This window comes from Petaurus breviceps, unplaced genomic scaffold, assembly GCF_028583685.1.
Source record: "Petaurus breviceps papuanus isolate PSGF00001 unplaced genomic scaffold, PetGlider_PUasm1.0 186, whole genome shotgun sequence".
Lineage (NCBI taxonomy): Eukaryota > Metazoa > Chordata > Mammalia > Diprotodontia > Petauridae > Petaurus > Petaurus breviceps.
Window position 1 is genome coordinate 29,895,167 of NW_027185798.1, and position 12,255 is coordinate 29,907,421.

Sequence of the window (12,255 nt, forward strand, 5' to 3'; positions counted from 1 at the left end):
ACTCTATTTGGGGTTTTCTTGGCAAAGGTCCCAGAGTAGCTTGCCATTTCCTTCTCCAACCTTATTTGACAGATAAGGAAACTGAGGAAAGAGGGTTAAGTGACTTGCTCAGGATCACACAGTTAGTAAGATCTAAGGCCAGATTTAGACTCAGGAAAATGAGTCTTCATAACTCCAGGCCTGGCACTCCATCTACCATGCCACTGAGGCTACCTAAATAGAGGAATTATCTCTACAAACATAGAGGTTATAGTTGTACTTTTCTCTGCTCTGATCGATTCAAATTTGGAGTACAATGTTCAAAGCATGTTGAGAGATGATTGGTTGAAAGATAAACATTAGAGGAGACCCGAGTCATCTTCAAATTTTTTAAAAGGCATATATATATATATATAAAACATTGGACTTATACAATGACTGGCCTCAAAGAGTAAAACAAGAACCATGAGTAAAGGTTATAGGGAGGTGGATTTTGTCTCATTATTAGGAAAAAAAATTCATATGATCACTTATATTGTTTCCATTTCTTTGCCACCCATGAAAGTGTTGCTGTAAGTATTTACTTTATATGAGGCTTTTCCTTTAATCAATTATTTCCTTGGGGATTATCGCCTAGTAGTGGAATCTCTGGGTCAAAGGATATAAACATTATAGCCACTTTATTTGTACAATTCCAAGTTGTTTCTCAAAATATCTGTACCAATTCACAGCTCCCCAACAATGTATCCACACACCTCTTTCCACAGCTCTTCTAACATTGATTATACTTATCTTTTGTCATCTCTGATATCTATTTAAAGCATATTCTTACATTTTAATGGATCAATGTTGTGTTCAGATGATTGTGTGATTTTTCTGTGATAATTCTCAGGTCCCAGGGTAGTTTTGTTGGTCAGGTTCTTCAACATATTGTGAATTGTGTATTTGAAATATGGAGATTCGTCATCCATTAGTTCATGAAAAGCAGTCAGTTTCTGATGTGTAATTCTGGCCACCAGGTCATGTTTGCTAGGCTGAATGTTTATAATTTATTGCATCATCATTATTGCTGTTGTTATCACTGTTTTCTCGTTGTTATCTCATCTTTCTCAAGATCCCCGCCCCCCATGGGATTCAGAGAGAAATGACCCTGACTCGAGGAGCCACTATACCTAAAATTCATCATTCTGTTAACTATTCCAAATAATAGCTTTTGTAGTTTAATAAATTCAGCTTTTATGAATAAGTTTATACTCTTTAGGATCACTGAAAGCATCTTCAATACAATCAGTCCATCAGTCAATTAGTCCAGTCAGTTAAGCATTTATGAATAACTTGCTATGTGCCAGACACTGTGGCAAACTCAGGAAATAGAAGAAGAAAGAAAGACAGTTCCTGCCTTCAAGGAGCTTACATTCTAAGACAACATATACATAAAGCTGAAAGGGGTAGGGTAGGGTAGGGTAGAGTGGTGAACAAAGGGATACAGCTTGGGAACACCATAAAAGAAGTCCAGAATGCAATTTGGAAAAGAATGAGACATGGCTGGTGTGGGCGCCCTCCTTACATGGAGGTTCTGGGAGGAGCCACCCATTCAGATGAAGAGGGAGGAGAGGGTACTTCCAAAGTGAATTCCGGGACTCTTTACATTGGAGAGTTGGGGTCCAGTAGAAGCATAAGAGCCTGGAGGATAACATGGAAGACATGCCATACCTCATCCTCTTCCTTTGTGATTTTGAATTCCTTAGCTAATCCTCTGTATTTTGAAAGTTTTTCTTTAGTTGTAGCTTGGAGATTTTGAAGCTCCCATTTTTTGAATCTCTTTGGAATAGAGAGGTTTAGTAAAAATATTATTCTTAATTTATTATGAATCAATGTTAATTCCAGATAATTGCAGGCAACAGACAAGTTTGTATAATGGTTCGGTTCTAGCACAACTTATGGGTTGAGTTCTCCAGGATATTTTAAGATCTGTATTTATTGTATGAGTATTTGTTATCTGTCATTCAGTGAAAGACAGTGAGCTCCTTTTAAAGAATTCTGGTCACAAAGTCATGTCTTACTAGGTAATTGGGAGGTTCTAAATTTTAACAACCTGTTGTGTTGTTGCACAATCTCCACCATTTCCTTGAATAAGCTATGTTAATAATTAAATCTTCTTTAGGATAATCCTTCCGTAATTTCTGGCAGCAATGACTTGGTCCTAAATTACCATCATGAATCCTTCCATTTCCACAAACAAATACATGACTCAGTCATTTTAGATGCTTCATAGTTAGTATATTTGTTGACCAAAGTCATCTGGATTTGACCCATGGAAGGCCTTTGGATTGTCCTTTTGAATCTTAGCTATATCTTAGACTCCCATCTGGAGGCAAAGAGCTTTCATACACATTAAAAAAATCCAATCATATATACTTGTTAGTAGCCTTTGTTCACACTCATTGACATGACTTTAATTATTCCAAGAGTATATCTGTAGGTTTTTAATATGCCTATCAGGTGTTCTACTGTCATCCTCTTTCTTCTTCTGGTGTGGAAGTGCTCAACTTTCTACAGCTTCCTTAGATAACAGGCCCTGTATTTTTTTTAAATATTGTGTGGATTTTTGAGAGTATTTTCTAAATCTGCTATGGTCAATCTTATAATCTGAAAGGTGTCCATTAAGAAGGGTATTGTGTAGGTGTTAATTGTCTCAAACACGTTCTTCCTAATCACCTATATTTTAAAATACCAATAGAATACTTGATGTATTGTTGTTATTATTATTATTTCATATTTAAAAACATTTTAAAGTCAGTGAGTAATAAGTAAAGTTCCCTAAAGGTAGCAATGTTACCAGCAAATGGCCCAAACCAGAATCAGAAGGCTAGACAGCTAGAAAGTGAACAAAACAACAATGCTGAAGAAACCAAACAACCAGCAAGCCCAAGCCCAAGATGTCAGTGAGACTAGAGGGAAGAAAGAGAAAAGGAGTCCAAAGATCCCAACAGAACTATGGAAAAATCTACACAAATGAAAGAAGTAGAGCTTATGAGCAATTACTTGACACATTGGACCATTTGAGTGTGTGTGTGTGTGTGTGTGTGTGTGTGTGTGTTTCTGGAGGGGTTATTCAGCATAGACACTAATCTGTCTCTCCCAAATCCAGTCAAAGATAGTGTGGCTGCCTTACTCCAGTGTTTTTGGAAAGGACAGATCAAACATAGAACTAGACATTAAAGGAAAAAGTGACAGACTGAACCTGGGTTCTTCTTACAAGTCCCATATATGATAGGGTCAACCCTACTCCTTCTGTCTAAGGCAGAAAAGGATGAATTTCAAAGGGGATATTCATATTTGTTCAGATGACAGAGTCACACACCTTTAACAGGCCCCACCTTAGTTTTCCCAAGTCTTCCTATTATTGACATTCATTGTTACCATTGGCAGACATTCCCCCACCCCCAATTCCAGCAAGGATCTCCTTTACTATTTTAACCCACTGTCCCTCATGCCCTTAGAGGGGAAAATGAGGAACTGCCCATCCAATAGCATCAAAGAGACCTGGAAAATATACCCCAGCAATTCTCTTGGCTTTGGCCACACAGGATGCACCAGTCTTAACTGAGTCCACTGACCACTAGCCTGCCCGCCCACCCTAGCCCATCATAAGATATTTCAAATCTTCCCTGAGGTTCAGGGTCTAGAACTGTCTACTGAGCAACTGGAGCAATAGGTGATTAGTGGGGTGGGGACTAGGTGACAAGCAGGACTGGATCCTTTCCTACTCTCATCATCAGCATTGCTGCCTGTTTCATCATGGCACAATATGTAAGATGACCTTCACTTAGCACATGAAGGCTTACAAAGTACTTTGCATGCATTATCTCATTAGTCACAATTGCCCTTACCATCATTACCAGCAATACTTCCTGACCCTCATCACTATGACCCTTGTCCTTACCACTATCATAATCAATACTGCTGCCACAATCACCACTTCCATCATAGTCTTTACCACCATCACTATCAATACCACTTCCATCATCGTTACCCTTACCCCACTACCATCGATGTCCTTATCACCATCATTATCAATACTACCACCACCATGACCACCATGATCATCATTGCTACTGTTAATAGGAAATTGTTGAGGGTTATACCAAGTGAAGCATAGGTGTATGCTATTTCACAAAGTGTTGTAGGATCCAAGGTTCAAAAATTTAGAAGGAAAAGAGCTCAGAGGTCATCTAATTCCACCTACTCATTTATGAAATCTATTCCTTGAAATCTATTATTTACCCAAGGTAGTGACAGGGCCAAGATTTGAACTCAGATCCTTTAAATTCACATCCAGGACTTTTCCCACTATACCAAGGCAAATGTTTCCAGTAACCTGAGCAAGAAATGATTGCTTCCTATTCTGACATCCTTCCTATACCATAAGGTCAGTACCCCTCTTATGGCACCTGTTTTTTCCTATACTCTATTATAGATCTTTTTTTGAATTCATTGTACCCCTGATAAATTATAGGATCCTTAAAGTCAGAAACCATGTATTAATCTTAATATCAGCAACCCTGTCCAGAGAACTTTGGATAGAGTAGGTCCTCAAGTATTTGTTGAAACAATGAATGAATGAATGGAAAAAAAATGACTATATGACCAGTTACTCCCTTTTGGTTTCTCCCTGAAAAATCAAAGAATAACCATTCAATGTCTCTGGAAAAAGAGAATCTGAAGAAAAATTTCTATGCCAAGGGGAGAGTGTGTGGATGAAGTTGAGAGGTAGATGCCTTACAAAGATATGCCTTGGAGAAGTCACAACTCAAAGCTGGAGACAGGATGAGAGCATTCCAGAGAAAATAATCAGATGGTAGATGGAGAGATAGAAAAAGGTCACATATTCCAATCTTCTCATTTTAGAAATGAAAAAGATGAAAACTAAATAGCATATGTGGTTTATCCTAGGTCACAGAAGAGGTAAATAATAGAACCAGGATTTGAATTCAAGCCCTTTGTCTCCTAGTTAGATGCCCTGCATTCTGGGCAGAAGGATGGGCATGGGGAGAAGAGTTGGATGTGAGGTTTGAGACATTTCTAGGACTGAAGACAGCCTCAGTGACTGAAAACTAGTCTTTGCCCAGAGGCCAAACTTGGAGGCATTTTCCTAGATTTCTGTGTGATGGGGGAGGCCAAATTTTAGAAAGGATATGGCTTTCTCAAAGTATGCAACATCTCTCTTTTCCTCCAATATGTGTGTTCTAGAGGAGAATCCTTCTAAAATGACTTACATAGGAGCCATCTTAGAGTTACCAAGGGTTGGTGAGATGAAAAGTGCACTGGACTTCATTTTTGACTACTCTGATCTTGTATGATTTCTTCAGGCCTCAGTTTCCTCATCTGTAAAATAAAAAAGAGACTAGAAGATTTCAAATGTCTCTTTCAAATGAAATGATCCAGACATTAACTTATGCCTATGTATGAGAGAGTGGGGAATGTCAGGAATTGTCTGACACATGCCGTGGATTGGGAAAGACACTCTTCCTCCTAGAGAGCTGAGATTCATGCCAACGGCTCAGCCTGGGATGGCTTATAAAAGGTGTCCCTGCCTCTGGCTCCTCATCCACTCTGGTTCTTCAGCAGAGAGTTCCTGTCCGTGTCTGTGATCAGGGTGAGTGTCTGCATGAGAACCCAGGGAGAGGGTTGGAGCAGAATACTGGAGGAGAAGGAGTGAGAGGATAAAAAGCAGAAGGGAGGCTATGGAGGGGATGAAGGAGGAAGGATAAAGGGGCTGAGGAGCAAATAGATTTAAACTGAATGAGAAATCTCACAGTTGTGAACAAAAGTTTGAATTTTGGATTTGTGGGACAGCAGATAGATAAGAGTGTTGGAACTGGAACAAGATAAACCTAAGGTCAAATTCTGTTCCTTATACTTACTAGCTGTGTGACCCTGGGCAAGTCACTTACTTCTGTCTGCCTCAGTTTCCTCATCTGCAAACTGGTGATAATAAGTACCTACCTCTCAAGGTTGCTATGTGGATAAAAAGAGTTAATATTTGTAAATTCTTTGAAAACCCTAAATGATGGTTGTTATTTTTGTTGTCATATATTCACGGAGATGAAAAGTCAAGAGCCTGCTATCTAGAGAGGGAGGAGGCACAGACCCCTGAATTCTTGGAAACTGCAATGACCTGGAATCCTTTTGATAGACCAGGCTTTCAGTAGAATTTATCACTTCCTTTATGTAGAACACCTATACTTGAGATAAGAGAGATTCTGCAGAATTTGTTGGGTTGTAACTTAACCATTAAATTAGGATAAGACCTGGATCTCTTATTATCTTGGTATAAGGAACACCTTATATGATGAAACTCCTTCTACCAATGCAAGTTAACAGCTTCTCTGCAGTTCCTATAGTCTTAGAAAGTTGCCTGAGTACTGAAAGGCAGTGACTTGACCAGGGTCACACACTCACTCTGTGTCACAGGCAGGTCATGACCCAGATTCTCCTGACTTTGAAGCTGGCTCCTTGGCCAGGACACAATGCCATTTCTCAGGCCACATAGACATATTTGCAAAATGTTCCTAGACCTCAGTATTAGTGTTAGATGCTTTTTCCCTGCTCCCCATTTTTTCTCCTGAATATATTTGTCTATAGGAATAAATTTTAAATCTTTTGCCATTAGATACTAATGTGTTATAGATATAATTCATCTTCATGGTGTACATTAATTCATAATGGAAGAAAAAAAATCCCTGGCTTTCAAGGATCTGAAAAACTCCATTATTGTCTTTCAGGTTTACTAAACTCACACAGAGATGTCTTACCAGCAAAGCCAGCAGCAGTACCAGCCCCCTCCCAAATGCCAGACTCCTAAGTATCCCCCCAAAAGCCTTCCCCAGGCTCCCTGCACTGCTCCTGTCTCTTCTGGCTGTGTGTCCAGCTCTGGAGGATGCGGCAGCTCTGGAGGATGTGTCAGTTCTGGAGGATGCGGCAGCTCTGGAGGATGTGGCAGCTTAGGGGGTTTGGGGGGCTTAGGGAGCGGCTGCAGCCTTTTTTCTCATCACAGATCCCATAGATGCAGGGGCCAGAGCCCTGGCCGCTGTGACAGTGGCAGTGGGTACAACCAGCAGTCTGGGGACTGCGGTGGGAGCTCTGGAGGCTGCTGCTGATCCAGTGTCCTTGTCTGAGGAGCAGAATCTGAGGAATCAAGAGAAGCCACTGATCTTCCTTTTACTTGTAGTTAATTCACCTCCCTACTCCTACAATCTGAGATGCTGAGGTGTCCTTTGGGAACTGAGAGACCTCAGAATTGTCATTTCATCTCCTCTTAAATTCTCCAAATTTCAGAGATCAATCCAACCTTCTCTGCCTCATTTATCTAATGCAACAATAAAGCTCTATCTGGTCACAGACACCTCCTACTCTCTGGTCTTCTTTCTTTCTTTCTTTTTTTTAACAATCAATGATTCCCTTTTTCCAAGAATCACCCTGCCTCCCCCCCCTCCATATTCCCTGGTTGTATTTGCTCAGGAGCTACTTTGGGGGTAAATGTCCGGGGATTTCTCAAGATTCTTGTGCAAATGTATGGGGAGCTTTTTAATGTTAAATTCCATTGAAAATCAACCAATTTTAAGAGTTAATCTTATCAGAGGGGGAAAAAATGAACAATTCATCTGCCTATTTGGGCAATATTTCACATACTGTTCTTGGTTGCCTAGTCAACCAGGACAATTATAAAATCATCCTCACTGACCCTCAAAGCCCTCATTTCCTTTTGGTTTTGTCCATTACCCTTTTCCTGCTTCATATGTTAATTCAATAAGCATGTATTGAGCACTTACTATTTGCCAGAAAATGCAGCAGTTTCTGGGTTACAAAAAATAAATAAGATGGACCTTGTCCTCAAGAAACTGAAATACTGTTGGGGAAAGCAATATGCACAGAGCACAGTCAGTGTACAATAGTTATAAAGCAGATCTAAAGGAATTTCTGGAAGGCAGGGCCTTAGCAACTCCCTAGTATGAGCATAAGCTTCCTGTGGAACATGGCCCTTGAGTTGAATTCTGAATGAAACAGGGGATCCCACAAGGATGAGATGAGGAGGGATGGACTCCAAGCATGGAGGATGGCCTTTGCAAAGGCAGGAATGTCACATCTAGGGAACAACGAGCACACTAGGGCAGCTAAAAGGGATGCACATGGAGGAATGTGCAAGAATCCTAGAAAGGTAAATGTGAACCAGATAGCAAAAGACTTTTAGTGCAAAAGAAAGGAGTCTGTATATTATCCTGGACGAAAGAAGGAGAGCCTTGAGCAGGGGAGTAATGACATCAGATCTGCATTTTTTAATGTAAATATATATATACATATATATGTCATTTAATATTTTGATTTCCACAATTACATGCAAAAACAATTTTTAACATCTGTTCTAAAAATTTTTAATTCCAAATTATTTTCTTCCCTTCCTTTCCCTCTCCCTGAGACAGCAAGCAATTTGATATAGGTTATACATGTGCAGTCATGCAAAACATATTTCCATGTTAGTCATGTTTGTGAAAGAAAATACAGACCCCCCAAAACACCCAAAGATAAAGTTTTTTTTAAATATGCTTTAATTTGTATTTGGGCTTCATAAATTATTTATCTGGAGATTGATATCATTTTTCATTAAAAGTCCTTTGGAATTGTCTTGGTCATTGTTTTGCTAAGAATAGCTAAGTCATTCATGGTTGATAATGGTACAATATTGCTGTTACTGTGTGCAATATTCTCCTAGTTCTGCTGATTTAACTTTGCATCAGTTAATGTAAATCCTTCCAAATTTTTCTGAGATCAGTCTGCTCATCATTTCTCATAGTATAATAGTATCTCATAACAATTATATACCACAACTTGTTTAGCCATTCCCCAATTGATAGGCATCCATGCCCTCAATTTACAATTCTTTGCCACCCCAAAGAGTTGCTATAAATATTTTTGTTCATATAGGTCCTCCCCACCACCTTTTTATCTCTTCAGGATACAGACCTGGTAATGGTACTGCTGGGCGAAAAGGTATGCATGGTTTTATAACCATAGTTATATATTGGGCATAGTTCCAAACTGTTGTTCAGAATGGCTGGATCAGTTCACAACTTCACCAACAGTGCATTAGGGTCTCAATTTTTTTCCACATCTTTTCCAAAATTTGTACTTTTCCTTTTCTGTCATATTAGTCAATCTGATAAGTGTGGGTGGTACCCCAGAGTTTTTGAAATGTGCACTTCTCTAATCAATGGTAATTTAGAGTATTTTTTGAATGACTATAGACCTCTTTGATTACCGAATACTGTCTTTTCATATTCTTTGACCATTTATCAATTTGGGAATGGTTCTTATTTTTATAAATTTGATTTAGTTCTTTATATATTTGAAAAGTGAGACCTTTATCAGAGAAACTTGCTCTAAGTCTTTTTTCAGTTATCATTACTAACTGCGTATTTTCCTCCATGCTCATCATGACTTGCTCACAATCACATAGCTAGTAAGTGTCTGAGGTCAGATTTGAATTCTGGAAGATGAGTCTTCTTGACTCCAGACCCAGCACTCTGTGCCCTATGGCACCTCCTAGCTGCCCCAATCACTGAACAACTGCCAGTGATCTCTGAATGATCACAGAGAATGGTCACTTGTTATAGAGGGCATTCATGTTGAGCTCTGAATTTGAATAGATGCTATTGAAGCAGGAAGGGCTTGGATCCCAGCCTCTTACCTTAACTAGTTGTGAGACCCTGGCCAAGTCACCTCTCCTAGTTTACCTCAGTTTCCTTATCTTTAAAGTGGGAGTTATAGCACCTGTAGTACCTATTTCATAAGTTTTTATGATACTCAAATGAGAAAGAGTGAGACAGACAAAGACAGACAGATAGATGTGAGGGAGACAGAGACAGAGAGAGTGTGCGTGTGTGTATAAAGCACCCTCCGAACATAAAGTTCATAGACATTAGAGTTGGAAGGGACCTTAGTGATCTTTTAAACCCAAAGCCCCCTTTTTACAGATTGGGAAATTGAGCATTGCCATTTCCTGGCCTCCAATTTCCCCAATGAGATCTGAAACCCAAGCCCTATGTCTGCTTTTGGGGGGGGGACCAGGAATTTGCGCCCAGAGCAGAGGTCTCCAATGGACGCCGGAGTCCTGGAACACCTTCCCTAACTGGTCATTTCCATTCCGTTGGAAGACACTTGGAATTACTGTGTAACAAGGTTTGGGTTGCAGATTGTTGATGGCTAACCTGGGAAATAAATAAAGCTTCAGCGCCCTCTGGTGTCCTTTCTGCATTCTGCAATCCTGCCTGGCAAATTCACAAAATGGTCCTCTAATGACCCGTCCGAGCGCTAGTCTACACACTAAGATTTCATTGTGATTTCACTGTAGAAATAAGTTTGGGTTGTTGTTGGTGTTTTAAAGTTATAAAAGAATTATAGGTTCTAAAGCTTGAAGGGGTCTTAGAGCTCATCTAATTCAACTTTATAATTTTTTCAGATGAGGAAACTGAGGCCCAGAGGGGAAGAGAACTTCCCAGGGTCACACAGCTAGAAAGTGGCATTTTTGAAATTTGAACCTAGGGTGTCTCACTAAGACTTCTTTCAGTATTTTTTCCAGTGTCTTTACTACTGGATGGGTCGGAAAAGCAAAGAAATCTGCAGCCAGTATATGGTAGACAGAATTTGAAGTCCAGTCTTCCTGGTTCCCAACTTAGATTTCTTTCTTTCAATGCATACTGTCTCTGCAATTGTACTGGGCTAAAATTTCACTCATTATAACACACACACACACACAGTTCTTTCTCCTTTTTTGAACAAAAGGGAACGAAATCAGGAAAACTAGCTTTTCCTTAATTTTCTGTCTTGAGCAGTAGTACTGGGTGGCTCTGGGAGGAGCGGGGAATGTCTTTCCCAGTCATCTACCCCTTCCTTGAATATACAAAGATGGTTTTGGCTACTAGCATTGGTGTAATCTGAGGTTACTTCTGCCTCTAGATAAATTGTAATCATAGTAAATAGGGAAACCAGTTTCCAAAACATCCTTGAAGAAGGGCTTAGGGATGGGGACCAGTGTCCCTTAGTTCCTCCCCTTGAACTGCCCAAGGGCAGCTCATATCTTTGCTCTTCTGACTTCTTTAGCCCTTCACTGAGGCCCTGACCCACAGATTTCTGGGTCAGTTGGGCTTATGATGTCCCAGAGGAGCTAAGACAGGAATTTAGGTCCAAACAAAACTTTAAAAAATGTGATTTTGTCAGTGCAGATACTTTCCTTCATCAATTCAGATCTCATCCTCTCTTACCTCTCCTGATCACACTCTTTAATAGAGTTTTCCTGAGTGACTGCAATAATAATACAACATAGCAGCTAGTAAGCCTTCCTTCTACATCTCTTCCGACCTTTGAAATAAGTTCATTAATTTTTAAATGGTGGATTAGATTCCACATTTGCTAAATTTACACAGCCTTGTAAATATTGTGTTAACTATCAGAGGTTTTCAGAGTTGGAATAGGCAGCAGAGGTCATCCAATCCAATCTGACTAGGAGTCCCCTCTTCATACTTAGGACAAACTGTTACAGACCCCTAGAGAGGAGAAGGCTGTCATGGGATACTAGAACAGTCCCTAGGCCTGGAGTCAGAAAATATGGGTTCCTATCCTTTATTTTCTGTGTGACCTTGGGCAAGTAATAACCTCTTTATGTCTCAGTTTCTTTATTTGTGAATTAAGCATAAGAATACTTGCCATCCTGTACCTGCCTCACAGACTGTTGTGAAGATCAAAAAGGTGATGGCATCATGAAACCCTCCATAAGTGTTGGTTATTCCTACCAACTCACAGGGCAGGCCATTATAATTGGTCAGAGCTATTGCCACTACCTCACGAGGCAGTATGGTGCAGTGGAAAGTGACCATCCTTCAAGTTAGAAGACCTAGATTTGAACCTTGGTCTGGTCATTTGCCTTCTATGTGACTTTCAGTTAGTGACCTCTCTTCTCTGGGTTTCTATTTTTTCAAAGATAAAATGAGTGGTTGTATGCAGTAACATTTCAGATCCTTTTTTAGTTGACTTTCTGCAAACCTGTTTAGTCAGCAGTCAACAAGTTTTTATTAAGCTCTATTTATAAGTAGATACTGTGCTAAGCTTTGCAGATAGAAATAGAAGCAAAAAGATAGTCCCCACCTTTAAGAAGCTTAGATTGAAATGAGGAAGACAACATAAAAGGGGAACTGAAAAGCGGGGGTGGGCATACCCAAC

At 39.8% G+C, this 12,255-nt stretch overlaps 1 protein-coding gene and 1 long non-coding RNA gene across 2 annotated transcripts in view; one reads left to right on the plus strand and one right to left on the minus strand.

Annotated features, from left to right (window-relative positions):
- The window catches only part of LOC138162631 (uncharacterized), a 311,452-nt gene that overhangs the window by 231,284 nt on the left and 67,913 nt on the right, over positions 1–12,255 (minus strand). The window lies entirely within an intron of this gene.
- Positions 5,488–7,387, plus strand: LOC138162623 (late cornified envelope protein 3D-like). Its single transcript, XM_069089971.1, has 2 exons — positions 5,488–5,638; positions 6,768–7,387. The coding sequence occupies exon 2, from the start codon at positions 6,789–6,791 to the stop codon at positions 7,140–7,142; it is 354 nt and encodes a 117-aa protein (XP_068946072.1). The 5' UTR covers positions 5,488–5,638; positions 6,768–6,788; the 3' UTR covers positions 7,143–7,387.